Here is an 18412-nt window from a genome sequence, read left to right as displayed (position 1 = left end):
TTTTGATAGTTGTTAGCATCAGTTACTAATAATTCCTTCTTATCATTTATAAAATATAGTTTGAGACCTTTACCCAGAAAGGTCGGCTCAGGTATTAATGAATAACTTTATTATTTCAAGGTTGGGTTCTTTATTCATGTGAGTTTTCAGTTATTGATTTTGACTCTAGTAATTACTATATTTTTTTGTTGATGATTTTATTTGGTTACTCATATTTTTTTTAAATGTTTATTTCAAGAGAGAGAGTGAGAGAGAGTGTGTGTGCATGCACACACACACACACGAGTTGGGGAGGGGCGGAGAGAGAGAGAATTCCAAGTAGGCTCCACACTCAGCATAGAGCCCGATCGAGTGGGGCTCGATCCCATGACCCTGGGATCATTACCTGAGCTGAAATCAAGAGTTGGACACTCAACTGAGCCACCCAGTCACCCCTATTTGGCTATTCATATTTTAAATCTTGTTTTTAACTAGTGATTTCTAAGTTTTGACACTTGATAATCTGAGTGTTTCTGTACAATGTGTCTGGACTTGGCTTAAGTACTGAAACCTTTGGTTAATGATCAGAGACATTTAGGTGGTCCTAGGTGGTACTTCTCAACCTTTGTCCACGGGACACACTTGACCCTCCTATCAGTTGTATGCAAATACCATTCATTAATTGTAGCTCCATTCGTCTTTTCGTCTGGGAAGCAGAGCTTTACAGGCATTACCTTCAAACCAAAAACAAATCATTAGAAAATATTGGCACTTTCCATCAGCAACAAATTACCAGAACATCCCTCCTGACACTTCATCACACTACACTGATGCCGCATGATGCCTCATGACTCCCAGTGAAAAACACTACTCCAGTAGTTATTACAATGCACTGGGAAACAAGAAACAAAAGACAAAAAATAAAGCCCCCCCCCTGCCCCCCACCATTGGAGAATAACCCTTGTTCGGGCAGTAACTTAACTTCTCTGTGCCTCAGTTCTCCTTGCATACAAAATGAAAGCTACAAGAAATTCTCATGAAAATATTAATTGTTTAACATTACTGTTTTGAGAGTTTCAATTCAACAAAATAGGGAGGGAATCGAGTGTAGAAGGCCTTAAATGCTTGGCTGAGGAGTTGGACTTTAATGTAACAAAGATGTGTAAAGATTATTGAACAGGGTAGCAGCATTATCATCAATGTCTGTGTGTTAGGAGGAAAACTAGCAGCAGTATGTAGAATGGAGGAAAGAGATGGAAATAAGAAAAGTTAGGAGAGTATTGAAAAGGTCAAACAGATACTGAGCGAAATCGCTGTGGAAGGCAGGAGAGGGGCGAGTGGGAGATTTAAGAGATAACACAGAAAATCAATTATAAATGTAACAATTTGTTACTAAATGGTGTGATGAGTGAGGGAGAAGAAGGAAGGATTTGTATAGGACTTTGAGGCTTCCGGTCTGAAAATTTAAAGATGCTGATGCCATTAAGTGACTGGAAGCACAAGGATAGCTTGAGTGTTTGAGTGTGTGCTTGTGTGTAAAGGTGACAAGAGGCAAAGGTTTAGGAATAATTTGTCTCATCTTTTGGATTGGACACCCACGTGGTGCCATCCGGCTGGACAGTTAGAGTGGATCTGGAGGCACTTGTTCATACAAATGAAAGGAATACTCTTGTAACGCAAACAACTCATTTTTATAGTGCTCAACCATTAGTGCCCCAAACCCTGAGGTTATTACCTCATCAACAGTAAAAGCTTGATTACAGCTGACTGTGTGAAGGCCCTTAGTTCTCACAGTTTCTATGGGCAAAATATTAATTGTGATTAATTATCGTGTGGCATAATACAAAGACAAGATGATTTATTGTGGCTTCTGGAGAGCGCTTGCTTGGTTTTTTCACTGCAGCCCTCGGGGAAAGGGAACTGGACAGCTCCCCGGGTGGCATTGGGCTCCTTCCGGGTCAGAGCCGGCCAGCTGAGACCTGCCAGCAGCCATGTGGGTCTGGGCCTTTGGGGCCTTTCCGACTAGGGTGCGTCGACCTTGGGCGGAGGGCCCTGCCTTCCTTTTTCCTACTGCTCATGGCCCCCGGCCCTCGGCTCCAGGGCGGGGCGGAGCGGGCTGCTCCGAGGCCCCGCCCCCGCCTGCCGCCACCAGCCCCGCCCCTCCCGCTGCTGCCGGCTCTCTTCGGCCCCGCGGTGCGGTGCGCGCCTGCGCTGGCCCTCGACTCGGAGCAGCCATGATGGTGGGTGTTCTCAGCGGCGCCGAGCCCCGAGCGCGCGGTGGGGGCGGCGGGCGCGGGGCGGGCGCGGGGGCCGCGCCGGCCTGGCACTAATGTCTCCCTTTGTGTCTCCCCAACTCCATCTTCTCCCCCGGTGCGCCGGGCCCGGCAACCCCGCAGGAAGGCCTGGACGACGGCCCCGACTTCCTCTCGGAGGAGGACCGCGGAGTAAGTTCTGCCTCCTTCTCGCTGACGGGACCCTCCCGCCCCCGCCTTGGCCCCCGGGTGTGGTACCCGGAAGGGTCCCGGGTCCCACGGCCCCTTTCCCCCGCCGTCCTCCTTTCGGTTTCCTCGCTGCACCGCGCCCCGCCCTCCTGCAGCCCTTCCTCCCTCGGGGCCGCTCCGTTCTGATTTCCCGAGGACCCAGGACCGCTTGCTTGCCCCTGACTCAGACCCTCCGTTGGACCTCCTCCACCGCTTGGGTCGGGGCAGGTGGGGAAGTGGAGGTGGAGGCCGGAGCTGGATCCCTCCGTCCCCTCACCCTCGACACTTTCGGGGCTGTGAAAACCCATTCTCAGATCTTCTGGCGGCACCTTCTTGTGGACCTCCAACCCGCTGCCGCCCACCCTTCTCTCCTAAAACAGACATAGTACAAGCTTTTTCTAAATTACCCATTTGCAAGGAATTTCACTGTCGCGGAACCTTAACTCTTCTCCAGTATCCTGCCAGATTTTGCAAAGTGCTGGAAGCTCACGGTATCTTTACGTTTCTTACTGTCCAAAAAATACATCTTTTGCAGAGTTCCCTTGGTGGTAGTTTGAGGCCAATTGCTTGCCACTTAAGAAAGGGCCTCCAGGCCTCCGATTCCTCCCTCCCACTCTCTCCCCCTCCCCCCCCCCATTTGCCTTGGCTCAAGTGTGTAATCTGTATAGTGCCTTGTACAAGTGAGCACTTGAAAAATATTGATGTATGATGATTGCAGCTCAGCAAGGTTCCTTGGTTCCATTACATTTAACAGACTGCACTTCAGTTTTCCATTTGCCTTTACTTATTCATGTTAGATGATGTGGGGGGACCCATCAGTTAGTTGATTTTTGGCAGGTGATAAAATATTCTTGAAGGATATTATTATTGTTTTTTAAATACAAGCTGAGGTAGTATTAACTGATGAGCTTTATAAAGCTTTCAAATGATAAAAAGGATGCAGAGGGGGCTGCATACTTTTATAATTGATGTTTTAATAAATTTCTCAGTTTACACAAAAGCATCATTTAGAATTTCTAGTTAGTGTGAAAGCATCATACGTATGGATTTCTGGTTGTTTTAAATGTTTATTTATTGATTGATTTTGAGAGTGAGGGGCAGAGAGAGAGAGAGAGAGAGAATTGTAAGCAGGCTCCACACTTAGCATGGAGCCCAAAGCCTGGCTTGATCCCACCACCTGGGATTATGACCTAAGCCAAAATCAAGAGTCGGATGCCCACCCAACTGAGCCACCCAGGCGCCTATAGATTTCTGGTTATTTCTAAAAAAAAATTAGTTTCTAATGAATTTTTAAAAAACTGTGTGTGTATATGAATCTTCTGGGATAAGACAGTGGAGTTAGATAGATGGTCACTTATAGATTACATTTAAGATTTTAAAATAGGGGAAACCACTAGAGTTGTGTAACGAAAGGAGATGAATTGATTATAGTCCAATTAAACTGATTTTTCTAAATATAAAGCAGTTGGCATTCTTTATTTAGATAACTTTGTGTCTAATTTTTGTGGTCTACCAGAAAAAGCAAACAGGATTTGCTTTCCTATAAAATCTGACTAATGTTGAGTAAAAATATTAATTTTTTTGAGTATTTATGTTGATATGAAAAGTATTTTCTGGTTAATATTCACGTTCACTGCCTTATGCCTTTGGTACGATTTGTTTATGAAATTGGAAGCACTTACGTAATGTGGCCAAAAACTTTTTTCATGTATTCCAAAATTAAAGGAAAAGGGAGACAAAGAGCATGCCTGACCAGGAGATTTTTGTAGAATTTTAGAGATGAAAATTTTAATATGAAAATGGAAAAAAACATTACCATGAATTACAAAGCATTTAGAATGTCATGGTGAATATGTATATATGTCTAGTTCTTCCTTATTTTTGTCCTGTGGAACTGGATAAATCATGGTAATAATTATAGGTGTGCACTGTGTTAAGTACTGTATAAGCATTGTTTCATTATATCCTCTCATCATCTTTGTGAAACTTAGTATTCGCCTTTTACAGATGAAAAATCTGAACCTTGGAGAAACTAAGTGGTCTGAGGTCACACAACCAATGAGTGGGAGAGGTGGACTTTAAACCATGTTTCTGATGCCAGAACCAGTACAAGTATTTCTCAGAGTGGCCTTGAAACACTTGCTTCAGAATCACCGGAGGTGTTTGGAAAACAAAACAAAAGTTTCTGGGTTCTGCCCTCCTGAAGCAGGGAGAAGGACAGATAACTACTTTTTTTTTATATCTCTTGTTTCTTTTTCTTCTTTTTTTTAATCCGAGTGTAATTGACATACACTACTTTTTCTTTCTTTTTTTTTTTTTTAATTTAAATCCAAGTTAGTTAACATATGGTGTAATAATGATTTCAGGAATAGAATTTAGTGATTCATCACTTACATATAACACCCCGTGCTCATCCCACCAAGTGCCCTCCTTAATACCCCTGGCCCATTTAGCCCATCCCCACACCCACAACCTCTCCAGCAACCCTCAGTTTGTTCTCTGTATTTGAGTCTCTTGTGGTTTGTCTCCCTTTCTTTTTATATTATTCTTGCTTCCCTTCCCTTATGTTCATCTGTTTTGTATTTTAAATTTCACATGAGTGAAATCATATGATATTTGTCTTTCTCTGACTGACTCATTTCACTTAGCATAATACCCTCCACTTCCATCCACGTTGTTGCAAATGGCAAGATTTCATTCTTTTTGATCGCTGAGTAATATTCCATTGTGTGTGTATGTGTGTGTGTGTATATATACACACACCACATCTTTATCCATTTAACTGTCAGTGGACATTTGGGCTCTTTCCATACTTTGGCTGTTGTCGATAGTGCTGCTATAAACATTGGATGCATGTGCCCTTTTGAATCAACATTTTTGTATCCGTTGGATAAATACCTAGTAGTGCAATTGCTGGGTTGTAGGGTAGTTCTATTTTTAATTTTTTGAGGAACCTTCCTACTGTTTTCCAGAGTGGCTGCACTAGTTTGTATTCCTGCCAGCAGTGCAAAAGGTTCCTCTTTCTCTGCATCCTCACCAACATCTGCTGTTGCCTGAGTTGTTAATCTTAGCCATTCTGACAGGTGTGAGATGGTTTCTCATTATGGTTTTGATTTGTAGTTCCTTGCTGATTGAGGTTGAGTGTTTTTTTCACATGTCTGTTGGCCATCGGGATGTCTTCTTTGGAGAAGTGTCTATTCATGTCATTTGCCCATTTCTTCACTGGATTATTTGTTTTTTGGGGTGTTGATTTTGATAAGTTTGTTACAGATTTTGGGTACTAACCCTTTATTTGATATGTCATTTGCAAATATCATCTTCCATTCGTCGGTTGCCTTTTAGTTTTGTTGATTGTTTCCTTTACGGTGCAGAGGCTTTTTATCTTGATAAGGTCCCAATAGTTCATTTTTGCTTTTGTTTCCCTTGCATCTGGAAACCTGTCTAGTAAGAAGTTGCTGTGGGTGAGGTCAAAGAAGTTGTTGGCTGTTTTCTCCTCTAGGATTCTGATGGCTTCCTGTCTTACATTTAGGTGTTTCATCCATTTTGAGTTTATTTTTGTGTATGGTGTAAGAAAGTGGTCTAGGTTCATTCTTCTGCATGTCCCTGTCCAGTTTTCCCAATGCTGTTTGCTGAAGACTGTCTTTTCCATTGGGTATTCTTTCCCACTTTGTCAAAGATTAGTTGGCCGTATGTTTGTGGGTCCATTTCTGGGTTTTCTGCTCTGTTGCATTGATCTGTGTGTGTGTTTTTGTGCCAGTACCGTGCTGTCTTGATGATTACAGCTTTGTAATAGAGCTTGAAGTCCAGAATTGTGATGCCTAAGCAGCTTTGGTTTTCTTTTTCAGGATTGCTTTGGCTATTCAGGGTCTTTGCTGGTTCCATACAGATTTTAGGATTGTTCGTTCTAGCTCTGGACATATACTACTTTTTCAGCAAGCATCCAAGAAGTTTCTGTTGGGCACTGAACTTTGATTATAGCTACAGTTACCCTGCTATTTCCTCATTTCAAGAACAGAAATATCTGGCCTGTTTAAATTTCCTTATATTGTGTTTGTCCTGATAGAAATAGGTTGTCATTAGAATTTTAAGCATTGTAATTTTAGTTTAGGTTATCTTGTTCAGCCTTTTAAGAATGAGAGTCTTGGGGCGCCTGGGTGGCTCAGTTGGTTGAGTGTCCGACTTCGGCTCAGGTCATGATCTCACGATCCGTGAGTTCGAGCCCCGCGTCGGGCTCTGTGCTGACAGCTCAGAGCCTGGAGCCCGTTTCAGATTCTGTGTCTCCCTCTCTCTCTGCCCTTCCCCTGTTCATGCTCTGTCTCTCTCTGTCTCAAAAATAAATAAACGTTAAAAAAAAAGAATGAGAGTCTTGATAGAGAAAAAGCATGAAGTGCATATATTGATAGGAATGTTGATATGAATCACAGATTCAAAAATAATGCAAGCATTTCATACAGAGCAGCAAGTAAGCAAAGTTAAAGTCAGTATTTTAAAATACATTTTTAGGGGTGCATAGGTTGCTCAGTCAGTTAAGTGTCCAACTCTTGATTTCAGCTTGGGTCATGATCTCACGGTTCGTGGGTTCAAGCCCTGCTATTGGGCTCTGTGCAGAAAATGCAGAGCCTGCTTGGGATTCTTTCTCCCACTCTCTCTTCCCCTTCCCCACTCGTGCTCACTCTCTCTCTCTTTCAAAATAAATAAACTTAAGAAAAATAAGTAATAAAACACATTTTTAAGCAGCCTTAAATTTTCATGATGATATTTGGAACAGAAGAGAATCTTACAGCCTTAAGAAAATACTGTTTTATGAGTAACTTAAAAAGCAGGCTTTAAAAAATACACAGTGTTGAAAAATACTGGCCATCCTGTAGCCATACCTCTACATAATAGGCTATTTTTTCCCCAAAATGAAAGACAGTAACATATTATTTAGTAAACAAATGAGCCCTTTGAACTGGACACATTTTGCTCTGATGTGCTTGTGCTTGTTAAATAAGAGCAGTGAGTGCCAGTGTGATGGCATAATTCTTAGCATTTGATTTTAGTTCTAAATAAAATGTTTATTGTTTTCAGCATTACTCCAGGTGGAGTAACTACAGCTCTCCTAGACTCCTAGTCTTACTCCTCCCCCTCTATTCCTTATCTTCGTTAATGTTACCATTTTCCATCGTGCAGGCAAGGAACCTGAATCATCCTTCATTTCCATATTAGTATAATCACTGAGGCCAGTTAATTTCATCTCAAAAATATTGTTTATCCCATCTTTCATTTGTATGGCCCCTCTTAATGTCCTTGCTGTTTCTTGCCTGGATTGTAGCAATTCCTGTCATTGGTCTGTGTCTCCTGTCTGTCTGCCTTCCAATCCAGCCTTGTTAGGTATTTCAAGTTACCTAACTAAAATGACTAAATCATATAATGCCACTAGTTAAAAGTACTTACTTGGACCCAGTTCTTTTGCAGTAAGGTTCAAACTCCTTACACAAGCATTAAACGCCATTCATGACACTTTTAGTCTGGCTTATTTCTCAGTATGTCCTTCCCACACATACACACTCTAGACATACTCTAGTCCATTTGTTATTGCCCAGGCACCTCTGCACTTTAATGTCTGCTTTACGCATGCTTTTTAATGTTGTAGAGTGGCTTTTTTTTCTTCACATTTTTTTTTCCACTTGAAATTTGACTTGTTTTTGAAGACTTGGCCAGATGTTTGCATTTTCTTTTGTACCTACATAACAGTTTGAATACATTCCACATTTATTGATAGTTGTTTTAGATAAAAATGTGACATCGATTATATTGGCAGAGGATAAGAAGATGAATGTTGGCAGAAGAAAAAGAAAGTTCCCGCCCTAAGACCATCACACTGTAGTGACAGACTTATGATAAAGTGCCATGGGAGTACAAAGGAGAGAGTGTTTACCTTTGAGAGAAGGGGAAGTAGTGAGGACATGATAGCTGCATGCCAATGTAGCATTTACTCTGTGCCGGCTACTTTCCATATATTAACTCAATTCTCAAACCCCTGTTAAGTAGTTGCTACTATTCTTTGGAAAGGAGAACTGGAGTTCAGAGACATTAAATAGCTTGTCCAAGGTTTTAACAGAGCTGGATTCAGACTCAGCCAGTCAAGCTGCAGGTCTGGCACTCTTAGCCACTATGCTATATTCACTACCTAAATGAACTAAGCCTTAAATGTTGAGCAGGAATTTTGTAGGCTCTCAGGAAGAGGAAGGCTTGCCAGCAGGCTGAATAGCATGAGTAAATAATTTGGTTCTACCTGGAGTACTTGTTCTTACAGGAAGCAGGGGCAGATATGGGACAAGGGCAGATATGTACAGATTAAGTGTAAGGTGCATAATAATTAAAATTCCAGTCAGTGTGAAGTCCCGAGGGATTTTAAGCTGGGAAAGGCCTATGCCTAGATGAAAATAGCATTGTAGATAACTGATGTGGAGGGTGGATTGATCCTTCCTTTCATAAAGCAGAGAAATCAGTTCACAGGCCGTTGCAACAGTCCAGATGAAAAATGATGAAGGTATAACTAAGGCAGTGAAATAGGGGATGAAGGAAGGGACATAGCAAAGAGATGTTTAGGAGATAGATTTAATAGGGCATAGTGACTGAATAAGTACATGGGCTGGGCAAAGGAAAAAGAGAAAATGAAGAATGCAGGAGAGAGAAACAGAAGGTTAGATAATATGTTTGGTTTCATATATGTTGGATTTGAAGTGCCTATAAGGCATTTAATCCCTTTCCTGCCAAACTAGAATGTAAGATCTGTAAGGATGAGGATTGTGTCTTCACTGCTCTATCCCTAGCACCTAGGACAGTGGTTTGTACATTGAAGTCATTTATTTGTTAATAAGTGAATACATCCAGGTGGGTATGTCTAGTTGGTAGGGTGAAAGTATAATTGGGAACTTAAAATAAGAGGTCTGAGTTGATGATACAAATTTAGGAGTTATAGTCAAGGACGACTGAGATTGCCCAGGCTAGATGGCACTGTAGAAACCAACATTTAAGGGTTATAGAGAAGAAATGGATCGATTGACAGGGCTGAGAGAGGTAGGAAGAGTATGAGAGAAGTCCCCAGAAGGTGACAGAGTTTAAAGGAAGTGGACAGAATGATCACCAGGGCAAAATACTCCAGAGAAGTCAAGAACACTAAAAAGTATTGGATTTGGAAATTAGGTGCTCAGTGTGTGAAGGGTTTGTGGGACCGAGGCTAACTTGACTAGAAGAGCAGTATATGAACAGGTTGTGGAGCAGACAGGATGATTAAATGCTCAGGTGGGCAGACAATTCTGCCCTCCGCAGGATACCACTTACGAGAAAGTGGAGAAGATGATGAGGCTAGAAGAGTTTATTGATGGGTCTAAGGAAAAAACAGCTGCTAGTGTTTATTTCTTTGGGATGTGGGAAACAAAGTCACTTGTTGAGAGTGGGCATGGAAATATAGATGGTTGAGGTAGTAAAAGTTTGGTGTAGTTGCTGAAAGGAATCAGAAGGGGAGCTGAACAGATCTTTCCAGGAGTGTTGAGTGGTTTTAAGAGCCTAATGCAATTTGAAGACCATTAATTTGTATTAGACCAGTTGTGACTTCTCTAGCCACCCTCAGCAGCTCAGAAAGCAAAGATGATTGTTGAATTGATCCTGAGTGTGGGAATTTGCAAGCCAAGTATGGCAGAAAGAGCAATGAGAATTGTTAGGACCAATAAGAAAAGTATTGGAGTGATACACCATGCAGTGGGGTGGAAGAGGAGGGAAGCAGAGAGAGGGGTAACAGGCTGGAGATACATGGAAAGGTCACGGGACAGGAGGTATTGATAAGGTTAAATTGTACACATAGTAAAAACTGGTAAGGAAAAGAGAATAGGAGACAATTTTTGTGTTTTATTACATAAAGTTGATCTGTGTTCCTCACTACAGATTTCTTGAAGGCAAGGCTTTTTGTTCACCTTATATATTCCATAATACCTAGGACTGTTGTTTGAATATACTTTTAAGTTCGTTAAAAAGTTTATTAAATAAATGTGTATTAGTATATTGTGTAAAGAGTGAAGTGTTGTATTTGTACACTTGTACATTTGTATTAACTTTGACTTAGAGGGAATGCAGAGGTGAACACCATTAGTACTTCCCTCCCTAGTAATACCCTAGTAATATTTTATTGTGTCTGATATGGTATGTGAGAGGAAGTCTGCTTGCAATTGCCAGCTGTAACTTTATCTAGCCACATCCAGCAAGCAGTTCAAAGTGTAAACGCAGAGAGTTGATGGTTGAATTGATACTAATTATGGGAATTTGCAAACCAGGTATAGTATATGAGAGAAAATCTGGCTGCAAATGCCAGTTTCCAGAAAATGTATATATAATCAAGCATTGATTTGACTGCTCAGTATAAGATGTACAGTAATAATAAAAATTATGTATTAACAGGACTTCCAAAATCATATTTGTGCTAGGAGTTAAATAAATTTAAAATTCGGCCTGAATTCGTGAGCCTAATGAAATTTACTTCTGTCTGTCTCAGGGGTTTTCTGTTGATTATACTCTTAATTACAGTTTCTTAGCCCAATTATGGTTACCACCTTTCTTTCTACTCTTCTCTACATTCAATAAATATTTATTGAGGTCCACCACTGGGAATATAGCAATGAACAAAATAAAAATCTGTGTCCTTACAGAGCTGGCATTATAGTTACGGAGGACTGTTAAAAAAATAAAATATAGTAGATGGTAAACAAGTACTATGAAAAAAATGAGGTGTGGGGTGCATGAGTAGCTCAGTCAGGTAAGCATCAAACTCTGGATTTTGGCTCAGGTCATGATCTCAAGGTGTTGTGGGATTGAGCCCTGAGTCAGGCTCTGCACTGACAGCACCTAGCCTGCTTGGGATTCTCTCTCTCCCTCTTCTCCTTTCCCCTGCTTGTGCACATGCTCGCTCTCTCTCTCTCTCAAAATAAATAAATATTGGGGTGCCTGGGTGGCTCATTCGATTAAGTATCTGACTTCAGCTCAGGCCATGATCTTGAGGTTTGTGAGTTCGAGCCTCATGTCGTGCTCTCTGCTGGCTTTCTGCTGGCTCTCCACTGTCAGTACAGAGCCTACTTCAGATCCTCTGTCTCCCTGTCTCTCTCTGTCCCTCCCCTGCTCTCTCTCAAATAATAAGTTAAATAAACAAATATTTTTAAAGGGGGGATAGGGATTTGTTTGGGGGTGGAGGGGAGTTGAGTTGTAGTCTTAGGGTTGCCAGGAAAGGCTTTCTTGAAAAGGTGACATTTTGGTAAATAACTTGAAGGAAATGAAGGAGTGAGTCATGCAGATAGATACCTGGGGGCAGAATGTTCCAGGTAGAGGGATCAGTGAGTGCAATGACTCCTGAGGTGGCAGCATGCTTCTGTATTTAAGGGGCAACAAAGAGGCCATATGGCAGGGCTGCAGTCAGCCAGAGGAATAATAGATTAGCCTGAGAGATGATGTGCGATGCAGACTTTGTAGGGCCTGGTGGACTTTGGCTTTTCTCCAAATAGGGACCCCTAGGTTTTGAGCTGAGGAATGATTTTTAGTTTAATAGGATTATAAGGGATAGATTAAAGATGGAAAAGGACAGAAGCAAGACACCAGTTGGGAGGCTATACAGTAGTCAGTTATTTTCCTTTTCTTCCTTCCTCCATCTATCTATCTCTATACATTTGCTTTTCTGGCAAAAGATGAACAAATTTTTTAGAAATGTTCTAAAGTAGATACTTTATAGTAAATGAGTCAGTATAGTAAACTAGTAGTGAATGTTTTCTTTACTAAAAATTACATGTGGAAAATTAATCAGCAATAGGACAGTGTCTTCCAAATTATCTTTTTAATGGTACTGTATTTATGTTGCTTAATCCATTTGCTCTGTCTTGTCTTTTTCTTGACCATGACACTAATGTTTAACCTAGCCAGTCTTTGACAAAAGACTGCAACGTTTGTCAGCCCAGATGAGGATGAAAGTGGTGAATGTAGTCTAATGAGAATTTCTTCACTTACCTCACTAATTTCAAAAAGTTAATTAAATGTTGATGAATCATAAGTTGTTTGCTTTCACTCTTTCCCTTAATAAAAACTAACATTAACTTTTCTCTAAAAAAAGAGTACATGCCTGAAAAATCTTGTGTATATTTTATGAAATTAATATTAAATTTACAATAAAAATTTATCAAATCTAAGGCACAATTGACTGGAAGGTATACTTTATATGCTACTAAGAAAGAAAAAAGATTGCCAATTAAACTGGAATTTGTCATCAGTTATAAGGCATTCCTATTTCAGATGTTAAAATGTGCAAAGTATGCATCTAGAATTGATGAAATAATAGCAGATTAGCTTTCATTGGAAATTTTGTATTTGTGGAGGGGATGATTTCATTTATTGGCTGGCTTTTCCATTACACATCTTAGTTATTAGAAACAGGGCTTAAAACAAAACAAAACAAAACACCCTGATGTGTGTGAAGCAAATCTATTGTCAAACAAAATATTCCTTTTTGTTTCCTTTTCTCCGTAAGCTCGGAAATGGAAAAAAAAATTGAGATGTGAAACTGATATTTTGAACCTATTATGAAATATAAATTAAAAGAGTCACAATCTCAGCATCAGCAGTTTGCTGTGACCCTATTTATGTATGATTCATGCCCTTTTCCTGAGATCAGTTCTAGAACATACTTGCTAAAAGAATGAAAAAGACAAATGATAGATTGGATTAATAGCTGTAAGACCGTATGTGAAGGGCTACAAGCTTTCATAAGGCATACAAAAGAATTTATAGAAGAGTTAGAAAAAAAAGTAGAAACGTAAAAGTAATGGGAATTTCTGGGGATGATTGTGGTCATGATTACAGGCGTGTAACCTGTGTATTTGTCAAAACTCTTCAAATTTCATACTTAAAACCTGTGTTTCGTTGTATGTAAGGTATACCTGAAAAGAGAGAATCCAAGAACAAAAGCAGTAAATACATAACATAAGAATATTTGTTATCAAAATAAGTTACAATTTAAAAAAGCCAAGCGTTGTGCTATCAGAAAAAAGGAGGCAAGTATATTTGATATACAGAGATAAGGAAATGGAAGAAAGAAATAATTGGGAATAACTTTGAATTGGAAGAATAAATAACAGCTATTCAGATGTAGAAATCCTGAAAATTGATAATGCAACAGTTAAAATCTGAAAATTAAAATGTACATACAGATATAACACCTGGGAACAATGTTTTATATAATCATTAAAAACAAAATATTAGCAGTTGAGTTGAAGTTTTCAAAGATTGTAAAGGCAAAGACAACCCTGTAAGTCTAGTAGGCTAGGGTTTCCAAACACAGTTTTTAAGGCTTTTCCCTGATGATTGTTTTGATAAACCTGTGATCAGGCCTGGGGTTCTGTATTTTTAACAAGTACCCAGGTTGATGCCTATCAGTTGTATTTGGGAAATGCTTGACAAGGCAGAGAAAACATAAGAAAAGCCAAGATTATTATTCCAAAAATTGTAATGATAAATTTATTAATTTCCTGTGGCTGCTCTAACAAATTACTACAAATCTGATCACTGAATACAGCAGAAATGTATTCTCTTCACAGTTCTGTAGGCCGGAAGTCCGAAAACAGGATCACTGAACTGAAATCAAGGTGTCAGCAGGGCCATGCTCCCTGGGATTCTAGGGAAGAATTTGTTGCTTGTCCCTTCTGGTTTCTGGTGGCTGCCAGCAAACCTTAGCTTGTGGCTGGATCACTCTAATCTCTGCATCCATAGTCCTGTTGCCCTCCCCTTTGTCTGTGTCTAATCTCTTTGCACCTCTTATAAGGATATCTGTAACTGCATTTAAGGCCCATTTGGGAAATCCAGGATAATCTCCCCATCTCAAGATCCTTAATTTAATCACACCTGCAGAGCCTTTTTTTTTTTTTTTTTTTTTTTTTGGCCATATAAGGTAATGTCCACAGGTTCCAGATATTTGGATGTGCATATTTTGGGGGGAGCCATTATTCACTCTACCACAATAAGCATCTTAAAAGTGTCCTGATTGTGAGTAAAGAGAAAAAAGGAAACACTTCTTTTTTTTTTTCCTTTTAATGTTTGTTTATTTATTTGTTTGTTTATTTGAGAGAGAAACCCCAAGCAGTCTCCACACTGTCAGCCCAGAGCCAAATGTGGGGCTCAATACCACTCAATAAACCATGAAATCATGACCTGAACTGAAATCAAGAGACGCTTAACTGACTAAGCCACCCAGGTGCCCCTCAAGGCAACTCGTAATTTCATTTCTTTTATCAGACAATGGGTTACGTATAGCATTGAGTACCATAACAAATTTTTAAATAATTTATGTAAGTTTATAGTATAAACTTTAAAAAAGATGATTACTGATGAAATTTAATATAAACTTAAGTTACCTATAAAGTTTTTACTAAAGGCCATCAGAGATAGTACTACATAATTTAAGTGTTTTTTTTTTTTTAAGTTTATTTATTTATTTTGAGAGAGAGAGGATCTCAAGCAGGTTCTGAGCTTTCAGCACAATCTCCCAAACCATGAGATCATGACCTGAGCTGACATCAAGAGTAGGGCACTCGGGGCGCCTGGGTGGCGCAGTCGGTTAAGCGTCCGACTTCAGCCAGGTCACGATCTCGCGGTCCGTGAGTTCGAGCCCCGCGTCGGGCTCTGGGCTGATGGCTCAGAGCCTGGAGCCTGTTTCCGATTCTGTGTGTCCCTCTCTCTCTGACCCTCCCCCGTTCATGCTCTCTCTCTGTCCCAAAAATAAATAAACGTTGAAAAAAAAAAATTTAAAAGAGTAGGGCACTTAACCAACAGAGCCATTCAGGCACCCCAGTACCATGTAATTTATTTTTTTCTTAAAAATGTTTTTGATGTTTATTTTTGAAAGAGCACGAGCAGGGGAGGGGCAGAGTGAGAGAGAGACAGAGAGAGAGAAAATCCAAAGCAGGCTTAACATGGGGTTTGAACTCATGAACCACGAGATCATGACCTAAACTAAAGTTGGACGCTCAACCGACTGAGCCACCAAGGCACCCCTGTAATGGTCTTTATCTTTTAAAAACAGGTCTACTCAATCTAGAACCAATAGTACAGAAGTGAAATGTTACTTTTGTTCATTACTAATGGAAGTTAAACAACTATTTAATGAAAAAATTCCTAAAATTAATATTTTAATAGATCATGGGATTTCCATTTTAAGGGGGCTCCCCACCATTTGTAAAACTAATGCATGCATATTGTGGACAATTGGGACAATGAAGGAATATATAAAGAAAATCCACTGATGGTCACATTTTGTTATATTTCCTATAAGCCTTTTATGTATACATTTTTTTTAAGTTTATTTATTTTGAGAGAGAAAGAGAAAAGTGCGAGCGAGGGAGGGGTGGAGAGAGAGGGACAGAAAGAATCCCAAGCAGGCTCCATGCTGTCAGCATAGAGCCCGATGCAGGGCTCGATCTCACAAACCGTGAAACCATGACCTGAGCTGAAATCAAGAGTCGGACACCGACTGAGCTATCTAGGTGCCCCTGCACTTTTAAATATATGACTGAGGTCATAAACAATTCTGCTTCCAGCATTTTTTTCCTTTTACATTGTAATTAAAATTTGAAATGCTGATGATTAGGTGAGATTCCCAAAGTAAGACCTGGGTTTTACAATTGGAGTATTTGAAGCAGGCTGGGTAGTTAATTAGACTTTAAATATTTCATATCTTTGCAGCTGGCTAAGACTTTATTTTCATCTTTTAGTGTGTTTGATTTTTTTTTATAGGTTTCCAAATTAGTCAAACATTTTAGAATGTATATTTGTTTAAAGGGGAAGAATATAGATGAAATTTAAGAATTATAAATATGGTAAGAATTAGAGGGGTGCCTGGCTGGCTCAGTCAGAGCATGTGACTCTTGATTTTGGGATTGTGAGTTGGAGCCCCACGTTGGTGATAGAGTTTACTTTAAAAAAAAAAAGATGGGGGGGGGGGTGCCTGGATGGCTCAGTTGGTTAAGATTTTAGTTCAGGTCATGATCTCACAGTTCATGAGTTTGAGCCACGTGTCAGGCTCCTCCCCCGCTCAAGTGTACACGAGCTCTCTCTCTCAAAATAAATAAACTTAAAAAAAAGAATTATAGAGAAGTCTTCTCATAGACAAGTAAATGGAAGCACTACATAGAGAACGTATTCAATCATTTAAATATATTAAAGCTTGTAGAGTAAAATGTGAGATTTAATTCCTACACAGGAGGTAGTTATTGAGTATTATGTTGCCATTTTTTAGCACTATAAATATGTTGTATGTAATATATTTAATAGTTTCATTGTAAATTCCTGAACTAAAATAAGCAATAGAGTTAAAATTATTAGCCTTTTCATTATTTTTCTTGTTCTAAAAGGTAGATACTTTCCTTAATTTTAGGACACTTGAATGTTAATGAACTATCTTCTTGGAAAATAGTTTATTTTATGTATTTATTTCTTTCAAACAAAAGGTCCTGCATATTTATTACTGAATCACCTTACTGGTGCAGAAGCATAGTAACAGAGAAAAATCATTTTTCTAGTAAAACATGTTTATTGTTGAGGTGGTAGTGATGTTTACAGAGTGATAGAATACAAGTATGTAACCTTCATGCAGCATAAATATATATGCCATCTCATGTGCTATCCATTCTAGACCAGCCCCCTCTTGGAGTTGTACCTGATTTTATTACCAGTTTTCATCCAAATTCACTGGGGAATGGGATGATTCTGCTTTTGTTTCTTGGCCACGTTTTTTGTTTGTTTTTTTGTTTTAATCTTTATTTATTTTTGAGAGAAAGAGAGACAGAATGTGAATGGGGGAGGGGCAGAGAGAGAGGGAGACAACAGAATCTGAAGCAGGCTCCAGGCTCCAAGCTGTCAGCACAGAGCCCGACGTGAGGCTCGAACTCACGAAACGTGAGATCATGACCTGAGACGAAGTCGGACACTTAACCGACTGAGCCACCGAGGCATCCCTGTTTCTTGGCCACATTTTAAGCATGATTCTGCAAGTCTTGTGAGAAGACCCAAATCAGAGTATATTAATGTGCAGAGATGGGATTCAAACCCAGGTCATCCAAGCTCCTAGGCTAGGGTACCTTCCAGACTTCCCTGCTGCTACCCATGGTAAGAAGCAGTTAACTTCACACACCACAATGGCAGAGAAGAGGAGAGAGAAAAAATAGTTTACTTTTTGAGTGAAATTATAATGAATAATGGTTATCCCATTGACTCATACAAAGCGTAGTTGAATACTATAGAATGAAAAATTGATTAAGATAATAACATACCCAAATAACCTGCCCTTCAAAATATGTATGTAGTTCTAATGAACTTGAGTACTTTTTTAGATTTAAGATTATTTTGTTTTGTTTTGTTTTGTTTTTGCATTGTGTTAATGTCTGAGAAAAGAATGAGATTCTATAAATGCCCATAGGATTTTTATTAAGGTATTATCTTTTTCTAGCTTAAAGCAATAAATGTAGATCTTCAAAGTGATGCTGCTCTGCAAGTGGACATTTCCGATGCTCTGAGTGAGAGAGATAAAGTAAAATTCACTGTTCACACAAAGGTAAATGTGATTTTGTACTTGTACTATTTTAGCTACTTATTGTGCAGATGTTATATATGTGATAATATATTGACTGGAACTTTGGTTTTGAACATAATTAGAAGTAAACTATATTTTAGTTTATAAGCTACTGCTTTTATTGTAACAGTTTTAAGGAAATGTACTTGTTACATTTTTTTTTAATTTTTTAAGTTTATTTATTTATTTAGAGAGTATCCGTGAGGGAGGGAGGGAGGGGCAGAGAAAGAGGGAGAGAGAGAGAATCCCAAGCAGGCTTCGGGCACGCAGGGCTCCATCCCACAAATTGTGAGATCATGACCTGAGCCAAAGTCAG

General features: G+C 39.6%; 1 protein-coding gene across 2 annotated transcripts in view; it reads left to right on the top strand.

Moving 5' to 3' along the window:
* The first annotated feature begins 1933 nt into the window (after window positions 1-1933).
* Window positions 1934-18412, top strand: part of SNX6 (sorting nexin 6) — a 61062-nt gene continuing 44583 nt past the window's right edge. Inside the window, exons 1-3 of one of the 2 annotated variants that reach the window (XM_045450667.1) lie at window positions 1934-2219; window positions 2376-2423; window positions 17974-18078. In XM_045450667.1, coding sequence (XP_045306623.1) covers window positions 1971-2219; window positions 2376-2423; window positions 17974-18078 — 402 coding nt within the window. In that variant the 5' untranslated portion in view covers window positions 1934-1970. Of the gene's footprint in view, window positions 2220-2375; window positions 2424-2931; window positions 2951-17973; window positions 18079-18412 lie in introns of those variants that run through there. The other variant, XM_045450668.1, reaches the window with a different exon arrangement.

The sequence above is a fragment of the Leopardus geoffroyi genome, chromosome B3 (genome assembly GCF_018350155.1).
Source record: "Leopardus geoffroyi isolate Oge1 chromosome B3, O.geoffroyi_Oge1_pat1.0, whole genome shotgun sequence".
In the NCBI taxonomy this organism is placed as follows: Eukaryota; Metazoa; Chordata; class Mammalia; order Carnivora; family Felidae; genus Leopardus; species Leopardus geoffroyi.
The sequence above is the reverse complement of the archived record's forward strand: the minus strand, read 5'-3'. Positions and strand labels throughout refer to the sequence as shown.